Source organism: Macaca mulatta, chromosome 4, assembly GCF_049350105.2.
Source record: "Macaca mulatta isolate MMU2019108-1 chromosome 4, T2T-MMU8v2.0, whole genome shotgun sequence".
Lineage (NCBI taxonomy): Eukaryota > Metazoa > Chordata > Mammalia > Primates > Cercopithecidae > Macaca > Macaca mulatta.
Window position 1 is genome coordinate 28,457,012 of NC_133409.1, and position 27,203 is coordinate 28,484,214.

General features: G+C 34.5%; 1 protein-coding gene and 1 long non-coding RNA gene across 35 annotated transcripts in view; one reads left to right on the top strand and one right to left on the bottom strand.

Moving 5' to 3' along the window:
- TRDN (triadin) overlaps positions 1-27,203 on the bottom strand; it is a 410,920-nt gene that overhangs the window by 234,455 nt on the left and 149,262 nt on the right. For all 34 annotated transcript variants that reach the window (XR_013416180.1, XR_013416179.1, XR_013416183.1 and 31 more), the window contains exon 10: positions 14,563-14,640. Coding sequence is in view for 28 of the 34 variants with exons in the window: in XM_077999343.1 (XP_077855469.1) it covers positions 14,563-14,640 (78 nt within the window). In the remaining 6 variants the exon portion in view is untranslated. The remainder of the gene's footprint in view (positions 1-14,562; positions 14,641-27,203) is intronic.
- LOC114677476 (uncharacterized) overlaps positions 1-27,203 on the top strand; it is a 60,535-nt gene that overhangs the window by 6,891 nt on the left and 26,441 nt on the right. The gene's annotated exons all lie outside the window — the stretch shown is intronic.

Genomic DNA, 27,203 nt, shown 5'->3' on the forward strand with positions numbered 1-27,203 from the left:
TATCTTCAGCCTCCTCAAACAAAACAATCATCAGCAAGAATTTTGTATCCCGTGAAACTAAGCATCATATATGAAGGAAAGATAGTCTTTTTCAGACAAACAAATACTGAGAGAATTTGTGAATACCAAGCCACCACTACAAGAACTGCTAAAAGGAGCTCTAAATATTCAAACAAATCCTGGGAACACATCAAAATAGAACCTCTTTAAAGCATAAATCACATAGGCCCTATAAGACAAAATAGAAGTTAAAAAGCAAAAACAAAAACAAAGTACATAGGCAACGAAGAGCACAGTGAATGCAATGGGGCCTCACAGTTCAATACTAACATTGAATGTAAATGGCCTAAATGCTCCACTTAAAAGATATAGAACCACAGAATGGATAAGAAATCACCAACCAACTGTCTGCTGCCTTCAGGAGACTCACCTAAGACCAAAGGACTCACATAAACTTTAAGGAAAAGGCATTTCATGCAAATGGACACCAAAAGTGAGCAGAGGTAGCTATTCTTATATCAGACAAGACAAACCTTAAACCAACAGCAGTAAAAAGAGACAAAGAAGGAGATTATATAATGGTAAAAGGTCTTGTCCAACAGGAAAATATTGCAATCCTAAATATATATGCATCTAATACTGGAGCTCCCAAAGTTGTAAAACAATTAGTAACATACCTAAGAAATTAGATAGACAGCAACACAAAAATAGTGGGGGACTATAATACTCCACTGACAGCACCTAACTGGTCATCAAGACAGAAAGCCAACAAAGAAACAATGTATTTAAACTATATCTTGGAACAACCGGACTTAACAGATATATACAGAACATTTCAACCAACAACCACAGAATACACATAATATTCAATAGCACGTGAAACTTTCACCAGGATAGATCATATAGTAGGCCATAAAATGAGCCCCAATACATTTAAGAAAATTGAAATTACATCAAGCACTCTCTCAGATCACAGTGGAATAAAACTGGAAATCAACTCCAACAGGAATCTTCAAAACCATGCAAATACATGGAAATTAAATAACCTGCTCCCAAATGAGCACTGGGTCAAAAACAAAATCAAGAAGGAAATTTAAAAAGTATTTGAACTGAATGACAATAATAACCAACCTACCAAAACCTCTAGGATACAGCAAAGGCAGTGCTAAGAGGAAAGTTCATAGCCCTAAATGCCTACATCAAAAAGACTAAAAAAGCAAAAACTGACTTCTAAGGTCACACCTCACAGAGCTAGAGAAACAAGAACAAACCAAACCAAACCCCGCAGAAGAAAGAAATAACCAAAATCAGAGCAGAACTGAATAAAATTGAAACAACAACAAAACAAAATACAAAAGATAAAAGAAACAAAAAGCTGGTACTTTGAAAAGGTAAATAAAATTAGCAAGATTAACCAAGAAGAAAAGACAGAAAATACAAATAACTTCACTAAGAAATGAAACAGGAGACATTACAGTTGACACCGCTGAAATGAAAAAGATCACTCAAGGCTATTATGAACACCTTTACCCATATAAACTAAAAACCTAGAAGAGATGGATAAATTCCTGGAAAAATACATCCCTCCTAGTTTAAATCAGGAAGAACTGGATACCCTGAGCAGACCAGTAACAAGAAGCAAGACTGAAATGGTAATTTAAAAATTACCAACAAAAAAAGTTCAGGACCAGATGGATTCACAGAATTCTAGCAGACATTCCAAGAAGAATTGGTGCCAATACTTTTGACACTATTCCAAAAGATAGAGAAATATGGAATTCTCCCCAATTCATTTTAGGAAGCCAGTATTACCTGAATACCAAAACCAGGAAAGGACATAACCAAAAACGAAAACTACAGACCAATATCCTTGATGAACATAGATGTTAAAATCCTTAACAAAATACTAGCTAACCAAATCCAACAACATATCAAAAAGACAATCCACCATGATCAAGTGGGTTTCATACCAGGGATGAAGGTATGGTTTAACATACACAAGTCAATAAATTCAATACACCACATAAATAGAATTAAAAACAAAAATCATATGATCATCTCAATTGATGCAGAAAAAGCATTAGACAAAATCCAGCATCACTTTGTGATTGAAACTTTCAGCAAAATCAGCATATGAGAGACATACCTTAATATAATAAAAGCTTTCCATGAAAAACCCACAGCCAACGTATATTGAATGGGTAAAAGTTGTAAGCATTCCTCTGAGAGCTGGAACAAGACAAGGATGTCCACTCTCACCACTTATCTTCAACATAGTACTAGAAGTCCTAGCCAGAGCAATTAGACAAGAGAAAGAAAGAAAGGGCATTCAAATAGGTAAAGAGGAAGTCAAACTGTCACAATTTGCTGACAATATGATCATTTACCTTGAAAAACCTAAAGACTCCTCCAGAAAGCTCCTAGAACTGATAAAAGAATTCAGCAAAGTTTCCAGATACAAGATTAATGTACACAAATCAACAGTTCTTCTGTACATCAACAGCAACCAAGCCAAACAAGCAGAAATTAAATCAAGCACTCAATTCCTTTTACAATAGCTGCAAAAAAAAAAAAAAATAGGAATGTGCCTAAACAAGGAGTCAAAAGACCTATACAAGGAAAACTACAAAACACTGCTGAAAGCAATCATAGACAACACAAACAAATGGAAACACATCCCACACTCATGGATGGGTATAATCAATATTGGGAAAATGACCATACTGCCAAAAGCAATCTGCAAATTCAATGCAATCCCCATCAAAATACCGCCATAATTCTTCAGAGTTGGAAAAAACAATTCTAAAATTCATATGGAACCATAAAAGAGCCCATATAGCCAAAGCAAGACTAAGCAAAAAGAACAAATCTGGAGCCATCACACTACCTGATTTCGAACTATACTATGAGGCCATGGTCACCAAAACAGCATGGTACTGTTATAAAAATAGGCACATAGATTAATGGAACAAAATAGAGAACCCAGAAATAAACCCAAATACTTACAGCCAACCGATCTTCAACAAAGCAAACAAAAACATAAAGTGGGGAAAGGACACCCTTTTCAACAAATGATGCTGGGATAATTGGCTAGCCACATGTAGGAGAATGAAACTGGATCCTCATCTCTCACCTTATACAGAAATCAACTCAAGATGGATAAAGGACTTAAACCTAATACCTGAAACTATAAAAATTCTAGAAGAAAACATTGGAAAAACCCTTCTAGAGAGTGACTTAGGCAAGGTTTTCAGGACCATTAACACAAAAGTAAATGCAATAAAAACAAAGATAAATAGCTGGGACCTAATTAAATTAAAGAGCTTTTACACAGCAAAAGGAATAACTGGCAGAGTAAACAGACAACCCACAGAGTCGGGGAAAATCTTCACAATCGATTCATCTGACAAAGGACTAATATCCAGAATCTACAAGAAACTCAAGACAGTAAGAAAAAAAAAAAAAAAACAGACAATCTCATCAAAAAGTGGACTATGGACAAGAATAGACAATTCTCAAAAGAAGATATATAAATGGCCAACAAAAATATGAAAAAATGCTCAGCATCACTAATGATCAAGGAAATGCAAATCAAAACCACAATGCGATACTACCTTCCCCCCTCAAGAATGGCCATAATAAAAAACAAAAATCAAAAAACAGTAGATTTTGGCATGTATTGGTGATTGGGGAACACTTTTACACTGCTGGTGGCGATGTAAACTAGTACAACCACTATGGAAAATAGTGTGGAGGTTCTTTAAAGAACCAAAAATAGAACTACCATTTGATCCAGCAATCCCACTACTGAGTATCTACCCAAAGGTAAAGAAGCCATTATTTGAAAAAGGTATTTGAAGACGCATGTTTATAGAAGCACAATTCACAATTACAAAATCGTGAAACCAACCCAAATGCCCATCACTCAATGAGTAGATAAAGAAAGTATCGTGTGTGTGTGTGTGTGTGTGTGTGTGTGTGTGTGTGTGTATAATGGAATACTACTCAGCCATAAAAACGAATGAATTAACAGCATTTGCAGTGACCTGGATGAGACTGGAGACAATTATTCTAAGTGAAGTAACTCAGGAATGGAAAACCAAGCATCCTGTGTTCTCACTGATATGTGGGAGCTGAGCTACAAGGACACAAAGACATAAGAATGATACAATGAAATTTGCAGACTTGGGGGAAGAGTGGGAGGGGGACGAGGGATTAAAGACTACAAATACGGTGCAGTGTATACTTCTTGGGTGATGGGCACACCAAAATCTCACAAATCACCACTAAAGAATTTACTCATGTAACCAAATACCACCTGTATCACAATAACTGATGGAAAAATGTTAAAAAAAAAAAAAAGATGTCTTACTACATTTTTTCCTTTAAGCTTCAAAAAGGTGTGATGAAAGGATTTTAATAATCGCTTTATTTTATACGGTCAAACAAGGTAAAAAAATACGTTTTAGTTTGGGTTGGAACTGCAGTAATTTCAAGATGATAAGATTTATAGAATAAAGCGCATGATCTTATATGCATTAGAATATACTTCATTCTCAGGTAAAAGTCTACACATCTTATAACCTATGAGGAAATGGGTTCAGGAAAGATGACTAACGTGGCCAACTTCACGGGTCATATAAGTCAGGGGTCCCCAAACCCTGTGCTGCAAGCCAGTATTGGTCAGTGCCATGTTAGGAACTGGGGTGCACAGCAGGAGGTGAGCAGAGTGCACATGAGCATTGCTGCCTGAGTTTCGCCTCCTGTCAGATCAGCAGTTGCATTAGATTCTCATAGGAGAGTAAACCTTCTTGTGCACATGCGAGGGATCCAGGTTGTGCACTCCTTATGAGAATCTAATGCCTGATGATCTGAAGTGGAACAGTTTCATCCTGAAACCATCCCTCCCCTCACCCCGTCCATGGGAAAACTGTCTTCCAGGAACCAGGTTCCTGGTGCCAAAAAGGTTGGGGAATGCTGATGTAGGTGACAGAAAAAATATTTAAATTTAAAGATGATCACAAACCCTGTTTCTGTCCTGCAACACGGATAATGAAACTTGAGATAGATATACTCTCTGAAAAACTTTCAAATTGATTGAGTCATGGGCAGAAAAGAAGTGCCACCTTTTATCTCATCAATGCCAAACTTACCTTTCAGCTGTCTCACAACAAAAGTTCTTTGACTTCATGATTTTTTTCCCTGTTTCTGAATTTAGTATGCAAAAGGAAATGCAATGAGCAAGATTATTTAATACATTTCAAATTAATTAAACTTAGCATTTAAAATGGATAAGGTAGATTCCTCCCATACCTTTTGAAAATGGTAAAGCTTTTTACATGAGTGATTGCATTTATTTAAAATGGGTTGTGTTTATATAGCTGAGGGGTGCCACATCTGTTCTTTCTCACTTTCTGTGAAACAAAAAAGGCAACCACTGTGTGTGTGTGTGTGTGTGTGTGTGTGTGTGTGTGTGTGTGTGTGTGTTAGAGAAACAGAAGGAAAGAGGAGCAAGATGGGAGAAGGAAAGGGAGATGCTATATTTTATTTTACCACTCAGTGCTTTTGCATTTCAGAAGGCAAATGCTCAAAGTTTATTGACTTGGACTCAGAGAAGAAGCTCAATTCACATGCACTTGTCTATTTAGATAACTCCATAAATTACAATTGCTTTTGTTTGTTTACTTGGTGTTGCTGACATTTGGAAATTCTTGAAAACTCTTTAAAATTTTTATGCAGAATCACTGCTTACTCAAGATGTTTTATTGTAAGCTTTCCCAAAGTGTCTTGTAGAAATAGTAAAGAAAACATAAATATAAGTTTCTTTTCTAACAACTTTTCATTGACAATATCATGTTATTTACATAAATTTACTTTTTCCATATTTTATCTATATGTTTTTCTACATTTTTCTGTAATTGGAAATGGATTGCAAGAATATTTCATTACATTTAAAATGTCAAAGATGCCTAGAAACATTAGAAAATTGAGCTTTTTCTTTTCATGACTAAATTATCAGTACAAGAAAAAGTTGGTTGCAACTCAAAAGCAAAACATACATTTCCTTAAAGTAGTATTTCAAAGATACTGCTATTTTTATAACAGTTTTGGACTTGATTTATTAAATAAATTAGTAAGACCCAATAGCTATTTTAAAATATGATTTGACTTTAAAATAAAAAAATTACTAGTATATGGAACACATGTATAAGTCTGATTTTCAAATGAAGCCTTTCAATTTTTAAAATTATGCCTAATGGATATCAGTTCTTAAAATAGAAGCAAGTGCCCATGTAAAGACTACAACTTTTTAAGTTGTAATCATTTGAATATGCTGAATTCAGGCTTATTTGAACTGATACACTACATACATTTTACCATCTTTTATGGATTAAAACAAACTAGTAACACATTACGTCTTCTACTTCTTAATATAAAATTTATTCTAGTAAATTAAAAACTTTTTAATATAAAATTCTCATTTAATTGAAGCAGCCTTTTTTTTTTTTCTTTTTTTTGAGACAGGGCCTCACTTTGTTACCCAGGCTAGAGTGCAGTCATAGGATCTCGGCTCACTGCAACCTCTGTTTCCCAGGTTCAAGTGATCCTCCCACCTCATCCTACTGAGTAGCTGGGACTACAGGCATACACCACCATGCCCAGCTAATTTTTATATTTTTTGTAGAGATGGGGTTTCACCATGTTGCCCAGGCTGGTCTCTAACTCCAGAGCTGAAGCGATCCACCCACCCTGGCCTTCCAACATGTTGGGATTACGGCATTCCTTATCCTTTATTAAATGAGCAATTTCTAAGACTCTTTACTCCATCTATGTAAAATACACTTGGTCTTGAAGATGCAGCCACTTTTCTCACTCATTCTAGAGAGGGGAAGGATGATGCCATTTGGAATTGTAACAAACTGGTACAGTAGGAAGAAATATTTATGTCGAACAGACCAGATAGCAAACAAATGTTTTATAAGGAAAAATTGGTACTTGTAAGCAAGAACATTGGAGGAAACATTCTTTTCTATAAAATGTTTTATGAGAAAATGTGCTGACACAGAAAAGTTTCAGAATTCCATAATAAGAAAGCAATTAGATCAAATTCGCTCAAATTCACAAACTGTGTCATCCTTGACTTCTTCTTTGGTCTTTTAAAGGTCAAAATGCAGGTGAAAAAACATTTCTTTTATACTAGCGTTAACAGTTAGGAAAGGGCTTGAGGCAGGAAACTGGCCCTGACCTGAACAGAAGGCCCTTTTCCTGTTTCCCACATCATGGGGAACATTCTTGGTCTTCAGAGTAAATATCTGTTGCTACTGAACAGTCAAGACAGACAGATGCCCCTAGCTATCTTGGCAGATGTAGAGGGTAAGAAAAACAAAACTACTTCCTCTTATGGATACGACAGTGAGAAAAAGTTAATTGTTTTCACAAAAGGTCTTTTTAATAATCGATAACAAGAAATCAAAACCAATATAACAAAAGAAGAAAGTTGTAAGTTTAGAGATACAAGTTTCTTGTCTACTAAAATGTATTTATAGCTCATAATTCATGGGGAACTATCATTTCTTACCCTTTTCATTTTCCTTTTTTGGGGGGGGATGCTTTGCCACCTATTAGTTTTTGTGTCTTTTAAGAAAATTTACTCAACAGTTATTAATACTTACCTACTTTTCCATGACACTAAGTTGAATTATACTTGTTCTAACATATTAACTCAAATATACCTATATTACCTCAGGCCAAGCCCTAGTACAGTGTTTCAATTAAAAAAATAAAAAACAAAAGTCTAAAATTCGAAGAAAAAAAATTGAAGATATGTTTAGATCTTTATTGAAATCTCTCAAATAGTCAATATCATATGACCCTAAACAAAATATTCTAAAGGTTGCATTCTTAATCTAGTTCCCCAAGCCTCCCCCATCACAGCTTTCTCTCCAAAATTCTTTTTTCTTCCAAAAGCACTACCAAATCCTACTAGTAAATATCATCTGGCAGATGAGGAAACCCAGTCTTTCAGAGATTAAGGGAACTAATAAAAATCTTACAGTTAACCCTTTAGTTCAAACTCATGACTACTGCATCCTCATTTATATGTAGCAGAGAGAAAATTTAGAGTCAAGAGTAGATGAGCATAATTTTCTAATTGACAAATCTAACTTTTCCTGGCCAATCTTTGTGTTATCCATCTCTCTGGAGCACTGGGGCCTCTTACATCCTTTTCTCTTTCATATTCTCTCATCCTTGGCTTTATCAGTTTGTATTCTAATGACATTTGTGATAAATTTATGCATCAATTCGGCTAGGCTTTGGTAACACTTATTTCATCAAAGATAAGTCTAGATGTTTCTAAGAAGGTAGTTTTTAGATGTAATTCACATTTAAGTCGTAGACTTTGAATAAAGCAGATTACCCTCTGTAATGTGGGATGGGCCTTGTCTAATCAGCTGAAGGACTTAAAGAGAAAAGACTGAAGTTCCCCAAGGAGGAAAGAAGTCTTCTTTCAGACTGCCTTCAGACTCAAGACTGCAAAATAAACTATTCCCTGGGTCTTCAGCCTGCCTGCATGCCCTTCAGATTTTGGACTTACTAGCCCCTGCAGCTGCATCAGTCAATCTTTTAAAATAAACAATATTTTCTCAATAGATAGATAGTCAGATAGATATCTCCTATTGGTTTTGTTTCTCTGGAGAATGTTGACTAAATCAATGTGTTCTACATTTCCTTTCTTGGGTCTATGCTGTGTTCTAGACAGCTTCAGATTCATGGTTGACCTACTCTTTCGTTATATTTGAAGCCAACCTTTGTACGACAGTGTTTTTGAGATCATTTGCTCCTTAGGATATTGATGAGTATTATCAGAAACAGAAATATTTCTGTGATTAAACAAACAAACATGGGAACACTGGGTTTAAAAAAGTTAAACAGATTTCCTTAATATACAGAATTTTTGGATCCTTTGATATATGTGTGTGTGCATTGTGAATGCAAAAGAAAAACTACAACATATTAAGCTGCCCAAAAGTTATTTTGTCATGAAAACACTTTTTAACAAATAATATCATAGAACTAGAGTTTCTCATAACATACTCCAAGAAATGCTGTGCCAGGGCTAACTTATGACTTCAATATCTATATCTCCCTCATTTGTAAACTCCTGACTTATATATTCAGTTGTCCACTGCAGATTACCACTTGTGTGAATCAAGCTCAACATCCTGCCTGACACGTGGTAGTCTCCATGTTCTCTCCAGGTCCCGTCTCTACCCTGACCCTTATAGGTTACGTTAATCAAGCCCCATGTCCTCTGAGTGTGGGCTGTTTTGACCTATGAGAGCAACATCAAGAGATAATAGAGTAAGACAAAGAGAGAGATCTGGGCGTTTATTCTCTAGTTTCCCCCAAGGCTCACTAAGAATTTTACATACTTCATTTTGCAAAGTGTTGGTTGGTGGTTGTGGTCACCTGCTGAAGGACATGACCTTCAGATGTTCTGATTGGACATCTTTCCCTAAAGCTATAAGGCCTTCTGGATGTCTAAACCATTCTATTCTCTTGCCTCTTAAGGCATAGGAGTGATTTGGCTAGCTCTGGGGTGCTCCACCAAAACCCTGCAAACCGTTAAAAATAACATAGTCATTAAACTCTCTTAATCACTCATGTAAGTGTTCCAGGGACCTCAATAAACCCAGCAAGCCCCAAACCTAACTCATTATTGTCTCTCAAAACCTGTTCTTATTCTTAATGCCATTCAATTAACCAAATCAGATAAGAACTTTAACAATTATACCCAGCTCTAACACTTAATTGCCATTTTAGGATAATGGAAATAGACTGAGCCTTGGTAGGAGACACCTAGCTTCCAATTCCAGTTATACCAGATTTAGAGCTGTGTTATCTTAGGCAATTTACTTGATTTCTCCGATCTTCTCTGTAAAATGACATAAATCATGTTCACTGCTTGCAGTTGTTTTGAGAGTAAAATGTGATTGTTTAAAAAGAAAAGTAGCGTAAGTTTTCCCATGGGCAGTATTCTCCTAAATTTGTCTTATACTCCCAACTCTTAAGTTCACCCCTCACCAATTCATCCTTTCTATAGTTGACACATAATCTTAAAGACAAATTTAATCATACTACTCATGCTCAATTGCTTAAGCAGTACCACACAATCTATAAGGACATGTAAAAGCTTTAGCTGTGTATACAAAGCCCTCCAAGATACGGTTCCAGTCCTGTATTGAAAAATTATATTAGAGTTTTATGTATACTGACCAATGTCATGAAAGCAATCACCTTATCAGCTTCTATGGATACCAATAAAGAGCTACCATAAAATTAATGTTTTTTATATGTTTAAGAAATGTCCTGATATAAAAAAAAATTAATAGCAACCAATGCTTGAGTACCTAACTGTGCTAGAAAATGTGCTATATTGTTATTAGCAACTCTCTAAGTTAAATAGGTGGTAAAAGTAGTTTGGTTTATATATTTTATCATAATTTATAAATAAAGGCCAATCCTATTAAAAACCACCAAAAGATATGATTTTATTTCTCCACAAAACAAAGAAAAAATATTATATTGACCTGAAGTTCAATAAAATCTATTGTGTCATAGAGTTAATGAAATAAAAATTGAGGACAAATTTCTATTTTATTATTTTATTTTATTTTTTACTTCTCAGGATATATCTCACTGAGGAGCTAAGGTAATAAAGTTCTTGGTTTAATAGAATTGTAAATAAAACCTTACTAGCTCCTGTAGAATATTGTCTTCAGATGTATCCTATGGTAAAAAATTATCTTATAATAAATTTTATATAATGTTCCTTTCTCCTCTGTATCTATGCAATTCAACTAACTTACTCTTTATGGCTCAATGAAAGATTTGTGGTTTCACTTCATAACCCGGCCTCATTTATATCTCATCCTCCTCCTAACTTTTACAGCCTTTATGATCTCTGTAACTTATTTTTGTGTTTCAGTAAATAATGCTTCATAGTATTATCCATCGTCCCAAAACGTTTGACATCTCTATCATATCTATAGTTGCTATTTAACCACTAGGCAAAGCTATGTAGGGTTCACTCTGTTCTTATGGCAGTTTATTACCAATCTACCAGCCTGAAAAAAAAGTTGTGAAATATTTGGGTATAAAAGCATAGAGGGACTTCAGAGACTATTTAAGTTTGGTTCATAGGTGAAGAAATTGAGGTCCTAAGAAGTCAATTGATCTGTCAAAGACCGTACAACTCATTAGTACCAAAGCTGAGATTGGGCAGACTCTGATCGGCTCTCTAGAGTTCTCCTGTTCACATACAAGTGATAGCATTTATACTATTATTTATAATTGCAAGACTAATTATTAGTTATATATTTATTCAACAAGTTATAGTGTACTTGATAGTAATTTACCTTTCTCTATTTGACTTCATTCATGTAAATTGCAGCTATTTAATGTAATATTAAAAGTAATTTAAGTATAACTTAACTTCTTCCTTCCACATCTTTGCCACAAAAGAGGAGCCCTGGTAATTTTATACTAAATGCCCAATAATTACATGCGGGTGAAAGTAGTGGGAAAGACATTATCTGGTATTGTTGATTAAAGATGAATGGAATCATATATGGTAATTTTGCTTATATAAGGATTTTATGAAACAGCTTTTCTGCCTTCCTTGGTAATTGGAAAGAGGGTGGGCAACATTGCCTGAAGTTGTTCTGTTTAACCACTCAAGAGTCTGAGAAATACAGCTCTTGGGGTAAGGGGTTAGCAGGAATGCTGAAAAACATTTGACGATAAAGGACCTTCATGCTAAGAGCTAAAATCACCTATCACGTTAATATTATAAGATACCATTTGATTGGAGGAAAAAACTCACATAAGTCAGCTCCATTTGTGAAAGAAATGGATAACCCTTTGAACTTGTAGTCATTTCAGCCCTACTAAGAGCTCTCAATAGACATGGAAATTCAAAATTGTTTAAAAAGATGAGAATTAACATTATAGTTACAATAGGTTCATTTTAAATTAGTTTGAGTTATATCCATAATTAAATACAAATTGACAACAATGACCAGAATGACGATGTGAAGTGGTTATTATATAAGATCTTTTCAAAACCTATTGTAGCCAATTTGTCCTGGCCAAAGAAATCCTAAAACATAAAATAAGAGTCAAAGGAAATAAATGATTTAAAATATAATTCATCCTTTTGTATCAAAAAATTCAAAGTAATAAAAACTTCATTATGGCAGACAAAGCATGCAATGTGGGGACAACACAGAAATCCAAGAAAAGCAAGAGCAATTTCAAGGCACTAAATAAGTGGACTGAGAGAAGAAGTACACAGATACTTCCCCGAACAAAGTAAGTGCTGTGGAAATTTTGTTTCTTAAGTGCTATGAAAGCACAAAGAAGGCTTTTATGGGCTTTACAGATGTGTAGTATTGGCTTTACAGATTTGTAGTATTCTTTTACACACAAAGAGAGCCACATTTTTTTTTTTAGATTTCTACTAATGAAGTTTTATTTGTTTCTAGTCTCCCGTGAACAAATTTAATAATCTAGTCTCTACATGAGCTCTACTTTTTAAAAACATTAAAATTGAAATATGTACATGCTCCTACATTCTGACCTGTTATAATTGTATTCCTCACATATAATAGCACACTTTAGTGCCAGATGAAAGTTCCCCCTTTTTACATAAAGCGTTTTATTTTTGTTTTTTTGTGTGTGGTTTTTTTTTTTTTTTTTTTTGCAACTTGGTACTAAGGAAGTTCCAGACTAAAATAGTGCATCAAGAGGACTGGCATAATCAGCCTCACTAAAAACAGCTTGATTAATACTAAATATGTCCTAGCTCCTAATCAATTATGTTAATGAAGTCATAGGCAGCACATCTGCAAGCCCTGACAAAGCCCATGATCTCAGCATTGCCTGATAATATAGACTCCTCGAGCTGCTCAGGGTTAGCAGCCTCCGAGCTTTCAGAGAAGACACTGACAAAGGCTTGTGGTCCTCAAACCTTGTTATTTTATTCACCACAACACAGTACTAGGTTCTGGGATGAACTGTCAAATTACATTGCTCTTTTAATACAATAACAGAACCTAAGAGTCCTACTTAACAAATGACACATCCTTTTCCAAGGGACAGATTGCTAGGAAAAATATATGCTACTTGGTGTTTTATGAGCCTCTGCTAGGAGATAACTTGGCACCAAACACTTGAATAATCTGACTATCAAATTCTCCCTCAAGTTGGGAAATCTGAATTCCTTGCTTTATGTCCATCTGGAACAACAACAGAATTAGAATCCCATGAAAAATTGAGGTAATGCTATTATTTATATGTGTTGTCTTGTCCAGTGAACATTTTGTTGAGTGAGATAGTCAGTTTTGTGTCAAATTCTCTTAAGTAATATGACATATTATAGTCCAAATGCCAAAAGAAATGTAATTCTGATTTTTTTTCTCTCTCTCTATTTTCTTTTTTTTTTTTTTGGACTGGTTGTTTCTAAATCACTTGTTTACTCTCTAGATAAGTGACATACAAGAGTAACCTCTTCCTGGATGAATCCTCATGAGTGTCATCACTTAGTCTCAAGGGATGGCCAAAGTCAATGGGCAGTTGTTGAGCTGAGTGGGAAGATCTTGAACAAGCAGGTTGGAGTGTCCACATTGCACACAGAAGATCTTTTCCAATGTGGGACAAAGCTAGGGGTTTCTACCCCTTTCTAGGGTGGCTGTGATCTGAGGAAGACCTCCATTTGTACTCTTGTAAAAATTTAATGGTGCTTTAGCTTTAATTACTGGTGTTTTTATATTGGCAAATTGAGTCTTGACAGAGAAGAAAATGTTTTCTATTCATCTCTGAATCCCTGGTATTTTGGACAATATCTGAAATGATCCCATGTTTGGGTTTTAATAAAAGTTTAAGAAATGAATGAAGACTTAAAGAAATGACTTTAAAATTCCAGCAAAATTTATTACAATACTGATCTTGAGACATCATATTTTTCAAGAATTAGTAGCAGTATTGTGTATAGTACTTATAAACTATACATACATGTACATACAACAGTGTGTATTTGTGTGTGTGAGTGTGTGTGTTTGTGTGTGTTTGTGTGTGTATGAATATACACACACACAAAGCTAGGAAAAGGTGGAGCTCAGATTCAAACCCAGCAACTCTGGCCGCAGCCTCTTCAGAGACTAAATTGATCAAGCTGCGGTAAAACCGCAAGAGTTGCAAGGCATAGCCTTATCTGTTTGTCTCTATATTTTTTTTTTTTCTTGATTCCCAAAGTACTAGAGTTGGCATCCTTCTGGAAGCTGAGGGTCACCAATATAGGATCTTAAGGGGAAATTTTTGGTTTTCTAAAGAATGGCAAATTGCAATTTTAGGAAAAGCAAATTGTAGTTTAGAAATACTAAAAGTATGTAAGAAAACATTGGATTTTGCTGTTGCTTTGTGACTATTTTTGTTGTTTTTGTTTCTCTACATTCTATTTTATCTACAATAGAGATCTTTAAGAGAAAAAAAAGTACTTGCCTTCAAGGGCAGGTGATGCCAGGGTGGGTCTGGAAGCTTGTTCTGTCGGTAATGGAGGTGGAATGGCTGGGCTTTGTCCTGTACGTACAATGCAGAAGTAGGCATTGGAAAAAAAAAAAGTATTAACAAATCTAATATCCACAACTAAAAAGCTAGATCTGTCCTCTACATGCATAATTCATAAAACCAAGCCAAGTATAAATCATATTATTATGCAATAAGAAAGCTATTATTAAGTGAGATCTTCAAGAAGATACCTTCGCAGATTCAGTTATCTTCAGAGCCATTTCTGAATATATTATTTTCCACAGATGGATATGCAATGTTAAATGTATCTACTGGACTTCATTAATGGAAAATGTACATGTACTCAAATTAAGCAATTTATTTTTAACACGCACATTAAATTATGGAAACTAAAATCTCAGAAGCTGAGGGGGAATCTTAATATAAAAGAAATCACTGTGTTTTTTCCATTTAACTAAAAATTCTCAAATGATATAATATGAGCAATAAAAGAAGGTTGAAATTCATAGGCCTTTTCATATTGAAAAGACACATTTTTTTTCCTGCCATAATAAATGACCTGTAGTTAAGTAAACAATGAGCCAAAGAGAAAATATATTCAGTTTTATAGAACCTTGAAAGCTTCTCTCAAGTCTCTGAGCTTATTATGAACTGAAAGAGAGAGAGAGAGAGAGAGAGAGAGAGAAAGAAAGAAAACCCACAATCATTTCCAAGTACTTCTTTATCCCAAGTGATTTCTTTAATTAACCAATACCATCCAGGCCATGAACTCTCAACATTAGCTATCATATGATCCCATATAAGTTGCTTGTAAAACATTTTATCATTACTTTTCATTCCATAAACTTCTGCTGTGTGTTTTTTATCCTGAAATCAACATGCAACATGGACATGTATACCTTCTAAAATCTCACTGATAACTAGATATTATCAAATGTCAGCAGACCTGCCTGCTTACTGAAAGGTTTCCTTTCTTAGAATTCACCAAAATTAGTTCTGGATGGTGTAAAATGGTTTGACAAGCAAAGTAATTAGAGTTGCACAAACACCACATTCCAGGCCTAGACCCTCCTGCCACATGGAGCTCTGTTCATCATATTGTGATCTTGTAGTTGTTACACCCATACAGGTTAATTACTGAGCATGTTTAAGTATGTACAGAAGCCATACATACTGTTTCATAACTTACAGGCCATATGCCTACAAAAATATCCATTTATAATATTGTTAATTTTTTTCCTTATGGAAGTAAAGATTGACTTAAACATGATATAACATGGAAGTTTATTTTTTAGTTAGCAAAGAAAAAAATAAGGCTGGAAACACTAAAAAGATTGATCCACATTATCTTTCCCTAGCTAATATTTATATAGTGTTTACTATGTGCCAAGAATGATCCAAATGGTCTTCCTGTATTAAGTCATTTAATCTTCACAAGCTCTTTAGAATGTACGTATTAGTCTCATTTTGTAGTTTTTAAAACTGAGGTTAACCGGAGTTTAGGCTACTCAGCTCCTAATATGTGGAACTGGATTTCAGTGCAGGTTCCCAAGTTGCAGTTCTTAAAGCTCCTCTCAGATTGCCTAAGCCTAACAGAAGGGTCATCTATCAGGAGACCATGACTATAGCTGACGAGGGACAGGGGAGTGAAGCCTCTACCCTAAGTTTCTACTTTCTCGGTGGGTTAAAGGGATTTATGCTTGGAAAGATCTATTCCCCAACCTTGTTTGAGGGCCATTCTTGAAAAAATAATTCTAAGGTGGGGTAGTATTTTGTGGCTTTGAAAATAAGCCTACAAGGACAAAGAAGGAGTCAGTTAAATAACAAAACTTTTAAAATACTAGTATCCATAAATATACATCAGTTGTTTCTAAATACGAAGGTATATCACTATCTTCATAGAATGGTGCCTGTTGAGCCTCAGCTGTTTTCTACCCTGTCAGAATAGTACCTGTCGACTACCCTGTCAGTGAATAGTAGTGGCTGTATAATTATAGTCTTTTATAGTCTTGTTGAGTTATTGAGGAACTTATTATACAATATATAAAATCATTTCCCTGGAAATTTCACGTAATTTACACTATTCCATATTTTTAGATTTATCTAAAGGAACTATAAAGTTATTATTTTATTTAAAACAACTTTATTGCATTCTTACTATATACAAACACTGAAGAATTATTAAAACCCAACCCTGTCTTCAAGAAGTTCCCAATATACTGGCTGAAACAGACGTCTAGACAGATCATTACGTTATAGTGTGTTGAAGGAAAATCATATATACAAAGGATATACTGCAGAAAGAGTCTTGAAAGAGAGTAAGTTAACAGCCTAAAAGGAGCCTGCCAGGTAAGGAAGGATGGGGAAGATGGAGGGATTCTAGGTGGAAGGTATGTGGTAAATTGAACAAAGAAAAGCCTGGATGCCAAAATAGATATATTTATTAAAACACACAAACTGGTGCTTCTGCAGCATAAAATGCAATATGCAGTTGATATCAGAAATTCTCCACAACTATAATCTCGTTTTATTCTGCTCTCTAACATGGCTGATGGCATGGTTGTAAGGCGGTGGATACAATGGGTACAATGGGAAAGTAGGAACACAAGCAAAAAAAAAAAATTAAGAAAACAAAGGAGAAGCCAGCTGGCTGCCTGTCTCCATGGCGACAGTGATACTAGCCCTGGCAGGGAATTACTAACTCAGGACAAGGTTTTGTCGTGTTAGGGTGCACCAAAACAAATCAAATGGGTCATACTTGAGCATGACACACGACTTTGATCCTGACTCGTATAATAAGTGATGTCAGAAAACTTACTAAAATCACACATTGTTTTGCTAGGTGAATGAATACATCATATAACATATACAATAAATACATAATAAATTATATTAAATGTAATATTATATTAATAATACAGTCCTACAGCAAAATCAGAGTTGTTTAGTATAAAGACTGCATGCTTAGGAGTCACATGGGTGTAAGTGATGGCTTCAGATCCGTCACTTAGAAGCTGTGTAAATTTGAAAACATCATAACATCTCCAAGCTTCAGTTAGGATATTTATAAAATGCGGATAGTTATAGGGGTGTTATAAGGATTAAGTGATGAAGCACCCAGTGCATGGGAGATACTCAAAATATTAATTCTTTTCCTGATAATGTGTTTACAATTTAAATCCCATCTAATTACACAAGAAGATTTGAAGCTGACTTTTGAAGTAAGAAAACAAAAACAAAGAAAATTGAACATGACAGAAATAGCAGAATTCATTTGCAGAAAAGAGGCTTATAATTTTATTAGGAATATATTCTTTTGGAATTCCTGAAGATTGTTACTCTCTGAAGGAAAGATTTAGCCTGTTGAAATTTACATTCGAACTCTAAAGGTGCCCTTCATTTTACAAGCTATTACCTGAAAATCCCTCTGACATTCAAACACAGTAAGTTGACTTCATTTCTGTTCCTTGAGTGATTTGGGCTGGCTTATTTCCATAATACCTGAATGGTAGGTTGGCAAATTGCTAATATTTTGTTGTTCTGAGTTCTTTCCCATACAAATCAATTTGGTTGTTTTTGATTTAGTCAAATTCTTTTGGGGCTAGTATACAGTGTGCATTCATTCTAATGATCTAAGTTACTGATGTTTTCTTTACTTTGCTAGAAATGATGAATGAGATTACTCAAAATCTTGTCAAGGTAGGAGGCTATGAGCTGAATTCTGATTGCATGAAGGAAGAAAAACAATTTACTACACTAAAGTTTAATGTATCTAGTTTCTTTATGAATGAGATTCCCTGATTGAAAGCCATTTCTGAACATCTGAAGCCTACTCCCTCTATCTTGTAACAAATGTTGAGGCTATTTTTTTCTCTAACACCTAATAGAGATTTTATGTCATAGACCCTCATTGGATTTTCCTGGAAGTATGGAGAGTTACATCCAGAGAACTCTGAACATTTTGGAAGGACCCCAATCATGCAAACAATGAATGGCAATAAATCCTGGTACTGGAAAGTTATGAGGACCTCCAAGTAACCATTGAGTTGAAATTTATTTACATTAAAAACACACGATATAGGAAATCATTACAAATCCCTGTGTCAATTTATTCTTTCAGGTGCATAGAAGGCATTTATAAATCTATGACTAAAAGTAAAGTGAGAAGATGTGAGTTTAATAAGGAAATGATAGTCATGTTTATTAAAGCAATAATATTACTTATGTATTGGTATAAGCTTCCTAGACTACTTTTGTAAGATGTAGAATATTTTCAAAGTTTGGAATTTAACAAATACTAAAATTAAATGAAAAGATGATTTTATATTTTGGCTGAGACATGGGATTGTGCTAAGGTCCTGTGTTAATAGGGGCACCTTGACCTTCATGCTTCCTTACTATCACTTGCTTCTGCCTTGTACTTTTGGACCACTTAGAGATGGAAGGAGGGGACCCTAGAGATATGGAGTAGCAACCACTCCTCCCTTTCTGAACCCCATCTATTAAAAATAATTGAATTGCCACTCATATAATAATCAGAGATGTTCAAATTTGCCTGTTAAACAAAGACCTCTCCAACTGGGAATAATCTGAAGAAGTTCAGGAGTTTGTGTGAGGTGGGCAGGCACAGGAGGTTTTTACTTCAAACACAGGCATCCTTATACCTTTCATTTGTGTATTGCTAAATGTCACCACTGTACTTTGCATTTCTTTTCTTCCTTCCAGGGACTTCTCAATCCCAAGGGCAACCATAGAGTCCTATACAAAGAAAGATAGAGCAGTGTGAAAGAGGCCTGGATGGAAAAACAAAGACAGAGCCAGTGAGCCAGAGCCAGAGAACCGGGCAGAAAGGCAGAGAATGGAAAACACACAGAAGGCAGATGCATAGAGAGACAGAGATTCAATGGGGAAATAAGGAAGGAAGAAAGAAAGGAAACCAAAACGTTCTCAGCACTACAACTTCTGCCTTGTTCTGTTCCAGAACAGTATGAGCTCAGTATTTTTTCAGTCTCTCAATTTTCTACAACTAATAATTTGCTCTTTCAGTTAATGGCAAAGGCTTAACAACAAAGGCTTATCTTTAATACGAGAGAGGCACTTTTAGAATTTATGATGATAAGCCTTTTGTTCTGGATATGGTATGTTGCACAGGTCTAGGGACTGGGATTTCAAGTGTCTAGTCCATACCCTTATTCCTTTATTTATTAAATATTTTTTCTCTTTTTTTTAGTATATATTTATTGAGTCATTAACATACAACATATATAGGACTTCCACTGAGGACACAGTAATGTATATTATGGGAAAGATATGTAAAAGTGCCTTGAAGAGACTTGGTCTTGTGAGGGACAGACAGGAAATGGGCAATTGTCATCTAACTTAGGTCTGTTGTTTCAAAGTAAAATAAGAATAATAACATCTGTGTTAGCTGGGATGTTGTGAGTGTTTGTGGAGATAATAGTACAAATGAAATTACTGAGGGACAATGGTGAAGATAGGGCCGTATCAGGGAACTTACATTAGCGATAGAAGGAGACGGGAGATACAAAAGCAAGACAATATTTCAGATTTCATAAATGAATGGCAAGCATAGAGTGGTGAGGCAGAGAATGAGTGGAGAAAGAGATAAACTAAACTGGACGGTAAAGGAAGAGCAGGGCCCCACTAAACTATATGGAGTTTTGTGCAAATCACATGAACACACATAGAACATTTTAGGCTGCTCATGTGAGTTTGGATTTGTCCTAAGGGCAATAGTAAGCCTTTGAAGGGCATTAGCATGATAGGATTTTAAAAGATCGCTGGCTGCTATGTGAACAAAAATAATGTTGTAAAGAAAAGGATATGAGCTGTATCAGATCAGTTGGAAACTATTGAAATAACCCAAGCTGGCTTGGACTACACAGGGGCAGTGTAAACTCATTCATTCATGCAGGAAATACTTATTGAGTGCCTACTCAGTACCAGACCCTTTCCTAGGACATGGAATTATAGCAGTGAACAATATAGAAAAAATCCCCTAATTCATGCAGCTAAGACTCCAGTGGGCAGAGACAAAAAAAAGAAAAATAGTAACTAAATAAGTAAAAAGGAAATGAAGTACCCTATAAAAATTTATCAGGGAAATGTTATAAGGAATGCCTTTCAGAGTAATGGGTAGTGATCTTACATGTATGGTCAATGAAAATCAGAAGTTGTAGAGAAGTGGATAAATTCACAGCACATTTTAAAGTAGATCTAACAAGACTTAATGAATTTGATGTGGCAAGTGAGAAAAGTAAATCAAGGATGACTTTTATAATTTGACTTGCGTATCTGGGAACAAATAAGTGCAGTGCCCAAACAAGGGCAGAAAATTTTCCATTCACCCAGCTACTTATGAACTCATTTGCTTAGTCTTTATTGCCTCTTGCATTATATAGTTTTCACCTTGCTGGAGTACCTGTATAGAAGATCACCAGTGAGGAAGCCAGAGATGGCTTATTTGGTTATCCCAATAATACATCTTATTGTTAATTAACTCTCAAGGGTTTTTTTTTTTCACAATTTTAGAAAATTTTTAAGCAAATGAATTATTCAAAATAAATTGGCTATGTGACCCTACTATAAGGTGTTTAAAACACCAAAAGCTTAAACTTCTTAGATCAAAGGACATCCTCCAGGCCAAAATGTTTCCACTGGAACGGTTTCTTTGCTTCCTGATTAAAAGCTTCCCTAATATATTTCAATGTGTTATTACATATTTGCGTATTCACTTTGATAGAAAGCAAGAATAGCAGCCAAATACATATTTCATGCTTTCTTTTGATTAAAAATGATAAAGGTAATATTAGTGGTTTTTTCTTTCTCATCTCCAATTTATGAAGTAAAAATAATTTTCCATGGAATGGCCAACTAAAGAAAGGAAATATGATAAATTCAGATCATATCATTGTTCCATTTATCCTTGTACCCTGTTTATGACAAAGTACCTGATGTTTGGGGTATAATAAAAATAGATGCATAGAATCATAGAGTTTAAGAATGTAAAAGACATTTGAAATCAACCATTCTAACACTCTAATTTTTAAGATAGACAAAAAATGGTCTCTGGAAGGATAAATAGCCTAACAAAGGTCATGCATTGAGGACAAACCTAATATAAGATCAAAATTTTTAACTCCATTTCATTTTCCTATTTAATCAACTATTTGGACAGTCAAGATAAATGCCAATCATTTTACCTGTTACCATAAATTCCTCATAACCATTGACAAATCTATAGGTATTCACTTCCTAAGACTTAAAAAAAAAAAAAACATACTATTTTACATGATCATTTTCTGCTTAACCTTTGTTAGACATTGAATGGACTTGACATATCCCATAGAATAGGCCCAATACTTTAAGACCAATCTCCACATTAGCTGACCAATTTCTGCAGTTCTAGATAGACTGTCAACTGGGATATTTTTAAAACTTTCAGAATTACCAAATCTTCATTTTTTAAAAATAATTTCTTCTAGTTATCTGAACAATATCTCTTTCAACTCAACAGAAAATCATATTTGCATATAGGTAAGGGAAAGGGGAGATGGTGAAGACAGAAGATATAGGTAAATATGAATTGTGTTTTTATTTTAGTACAAAGACCAAAGCTGATAGGGAAAGAGATTAATGAGGCCAAGTGGATGGATTGAAGTCTTAATTAAAAATAATAAATCTGCTTAATACACCCAGCATGTAATGTCCTAACTTGCCATAGAATCATCCAATGAAATGTTCAATACATGGGATTTCAAATTTTCAGTGATAAACTGCCTAGAACTTGGCTAATTTCAGTCAATCCTCAAAGCTTAGCTCTTTTAGCTCTTCTTGGACTCCCCTCTACCCATTCCCCTGAAAACACTTTATGCTCTCAGAGGACCCAATGTATGCGTTATCCTCTGCTTCCGTGGTCCTCAATACATTTGTTTATTTACAAGTTTTTTTTCTTAATCCTCAGCAGACAATAAACAACTTGAAGCCAAAATATGGACCATATTAGGCAATATATATTTAGTAAAGGAAAGAGCATTATTAAAAGTGAAAATTATTGCTTAAATGAGTGAGTAAACAAATGAATATTGCTAAATGAGACTCTATTTTACTGCTTCTGGAGTGTTTTAATGTAAACAGACTGACTTACAGTATTTTTAGAGCTCTTGGTAAAATATGAAATAATACCAAAGATATACAATGAAACTTTAACTTATATATTTATGGGTTTTTTCCCCAATTATTTATAGTTCTATACCAAAGTATTTATTTTCTTTCTGGGGGAAGTGTACTAATTTATGAGTAGAACACTAATCTTTCAAAGAAAGTTATACATTTTTCCATGATTAGTGGGAAAAAGTGAATTAAAGCTTCAAGATGAAGAAAGATAGCTTCATTATTTAAACAGCTCTACTAACATATAGCACTTTTAATGTATTCTGAATATCTATAACTCCCTGCAAGTGGAAGGACTACGTCAATTATCTATTGTGGTATCATTCAGCCTAACGAATTCCGCACTCACATATGAAACTTGAAGAGTGTTTTAGTGCCTGAAGATGCCTTAGAGTTCACTGAGACCATTGAAACCCAAACAAAATGGATGATTTGCCAAATTCATCCAACTGATTTACAAGTAGGACCCAAGTATGCAGAGTCCCAGTGCAATGCTCTTATACAACAGTATCCTGTCTTTGAGCTTGCATTTGCAGGTATTTTCAAAAAAGCATAGGGGACAGGGAATGAACAAAACATAAGATAAAATTTTAGAAAGGTGCAAAACAATTTCAATTAACTACAGACAAATATTATATTGCCATATTATGTTTTAGAATTCTAGTTTATATAATTTTAGAATAATAAAGAAAACAGGATTAAAATGTAATATTCCATATTACAGTAGGAAGATATTATTGATGGGCATTTTAACACTTTTTTTATTTGAGGATACCTTAAAATACAAAGAACACATGTTTTCAACCATCAGTTATGATAAGACAAAATTCAGTTATAATGAATTCAAGTTTCTGGATATCTTTTTTCAATCTCAAAAATATTTAACATTTTTTAATCAAAATAGTGATACCTATTCTCCGAGGTGTTGAATGGTAGGAGAGGCTGTAGAACACATATCATTCATTTCATTAGAAATCCATTTTTCTTCATGGCAAATATTTAAAATATTAGATTTATGTATAAATTGTTTAGGTCCGTATTTAAATATAATTAAAAATGAATGACTTTCACAACAGAGTGAGACTCCCTTTCGGAAAAAAAAAAAAAAATGAATGACTTTCCAGAAAAAACACAAAACTTTAAGTAAAACTTCAAGCTAAAATCCTAGGCTTCATTTATATCCCTCGGCATGCCCTTCCCCTCTCACATGTTAACATACTGGCTCACTAATAAATAAATAATAACATTATTCATTTAATTTAATTGATCCCTGCTGTGAATACAGAAGAGCTATCAGTTCTCATAAGGCTGTTGTTTACCAACCAAGTATTCGCAATGCATATTCCTGAATATGGGTATATTGAATATGTCATAACCTCTCAAGTTGAAATGTAATAGTTTAGGTTTTATATTCAGTATTACTTTTCAGAGATCCAACATGTATTAGTGACTCACTAAAAGACTGAAAATTGAGTCACATCTAATTTTTCATTTTTGGTAATATGAATGGCAACCAGAAAGGTGGAGAAGTAAGAGGAAAAATGGTTCCCAGAAGTAAAACCATTACATTTACAAAATATATTAAAATAATTTAGAAACAGAGTAACAAATTTGTTCTTAAGAGATAGGAGGCTTGACATTTTTGTAAACTACCTAAACATAGAAAATAAATAATGCCTCCTGTCTCCTATCTTTTCTGGTTGTTTGACTTTAGGATTCTACTAAAAAGGTTATTGACAGAGAGCAGCTGGCATACTTGATTACTAAATCAATTCCCAGACTCCTAGAATCTGTTGTTTTCATTCTAAACAACCTTAAGATCCACCAACAACTCCAGAGATAAATTTACTCTGTGTTCTCTTTCATCTCAATTTGCTGTCACTCTAACCATTAAGAATACAATTTACATTTAAAAATCTAATCATGGAACTGGATGATATTTTATCAGGCCTTACAGTCAGCTTAGTGGATACTCATGAAATTTGAAAGTAAACCATATCCAAGACTCTCTCAACAATTTTGGTGATAAACCATTTGTGCTGTCAAGTATAAGATCACAGACAACTCTGTTTGTGGTTTCTATGCCAGATTCCTTTCACTCACCAACCAACAAAGGCAGCTCAAAGTTATTAGCCAAGTATCTGCTTTATTTGGCAATTATATTGACAAGGTTTAAGTGTATATGTCATATTTAAAATATAAGGGAAATAGCAATTATACATTTGTCTTAAATTATAGCACTTAGGAAACAGAGTGAAGAAAAAGGAAAAAAAAAAAAAAAAGAAAAAGACCTAAGTGGTAGGGAACCACTGTTTTTGAAAACATATTTGTAATTCTCCCTAAGTCCTGGAGACAATATACAGCCATTTGAGAAAATTCTATAATTGCCCTTGGTTCAATTTCCTAATTTCTGAGTTGAAGAGGTTATAACCCACCTCACAGGGCTTTGTGAGAAATACATAAGATGATCCATACCTAGAACTTAGCACAGTACCTGGCATACCATTAGCACTCAGTACCACACGTGTTACATCTACTTTTACTGTCCTCATGTTGTCATCATGATCATCTCTAACAAACAATCTCCAAAACTTCAAAAATCCTTAAAGAGTAGATGTAGAATAATCTCTTGAGAACTACCTAGGTTTTCCTCCAATTCCACTTAGCATGCTAAGCCAGGCTCTTTGTAAATTTCCTTTCTCATTATCCTTAAATGCAAGGGAATGATTTTTAAAGCTATTATATGGCACATGAAAAAGTGTTGCTTCTCTGTTATACAGAGATCTAATTCCTATAAAATAAAATCAATTTGGCACTTTAATCACCCCAGTAAACTATTTCCATCCTACTTGATATTTGGCAAAAGGAAGGGATGTTGCAACCGTAATACCTCCTTTCCCCTTTGTTTCCACGTGTGGGAAAATGCCTTTTATTCCCCTCTATTTTTTGGCTCCTACACATGCAAATATTCTATGTTCAAAAGAAATTAAAAGAGACATGAAAAGCGTAAAACCATATAGCCAATTAAAAAGAAATCTAGTTTTGGAGTTTACCTCAGAAGGAGAAAAAAGAACTTGAGGTTTTACTTCAGCAGAAAATTTTCTACAGGGTGCTTTAATAAAGATAATAAAACTTCACACATTTTCAACCACAGACATATAACATAAACTGAAATATTTTATAGATAGAGGATAAAATGGAAGCATGTTAATACTTGTTATTTAATAGGCTTAACATGACAATTAAATTCACAAATATATTCTCACTTGAACGACACATTTGGAAGTCATCCAATCTCTCTCTCTGCTTTGTGTTGTGTATAATTGATACTATGTTGTCATTTAAAACAGCACACAGTGCTTATCCAGTGTCTGCCAAGAGGCTATTTATAATCACATAAAAATAATATTCCTCTGGGAGAAAATCATTATTAATGTAAACATTGTCATGAATTATAGAAAATGGAAAATGTTTACATTTTAATGCAACCAATATATAAGAGAATATTAAATCATCATTTTGTTTCTAACAAGGAGTTTCAATGACAATATTGGTACTTTGTTCATATCTATTTTCACTCACTTCCTATAAGAAATTGGAATTGGAATTGTTGCAAACGAGTCTTATTTACTAAACAAGGGTTCTTTCCCCAAACACTGTGGACGCTTACAATAGAAAGTGGTTTACAGGTGACACTTTTCCCTCAGGAAAGCAGCATATTAATCACAAAACAGAAATATGGAATCAAATAGGGCAGTAGGCATTTGTAAGACAGAATACCAATAATTAAGTGTGAATAACTAAGGACAGTCACAAGTACGAATGGTCTAATTTGGAAGAGAACACAATGGTATAGATCACATCAATATGGTGCAATGTTTTGTTCAGTTTTTACCCTGGATTGATTTCTCACTTACTATTATTAATTTTGTTTTTTGTTTGTTTTTGAGACAGAGTCTCGCCCTGTCGCCCAGGTTTGAGTGTAGTGGTGTGATCTTGGCAGACTACAAGCTCCACCTCCCAGGTTCACACCATTCTCCTGCCTCAGTCTCCCGAGTAGCTGGGACTACAGGCACCTGCCACCACCCCCGGCTAATTTTTTTGTATTTTCAGTAGAGACGGGGTTTCACCATGTTAGCCAGGATGGTCTCAATCTCCTGACCTCGTGATCCACCCGCCGTGGCCTCACAAAGTGCTGGGATTACAGGCATGAACCACAGCGCCTGGCCAGTATTATTAATTTTTAAAAAACACATCTAATTTTATTACCACTTCTTCCCCTATTTGGGATGAAAAAAACAGACAAATAAATAGGAAACAATACTAAACTCATTGCAAGCAATTAATAATAACAACCACAATAAAGCTGAAGATAAGCATTGATAAAACACGCCTCGATAAAGCCTTTTCTAACCACTGTG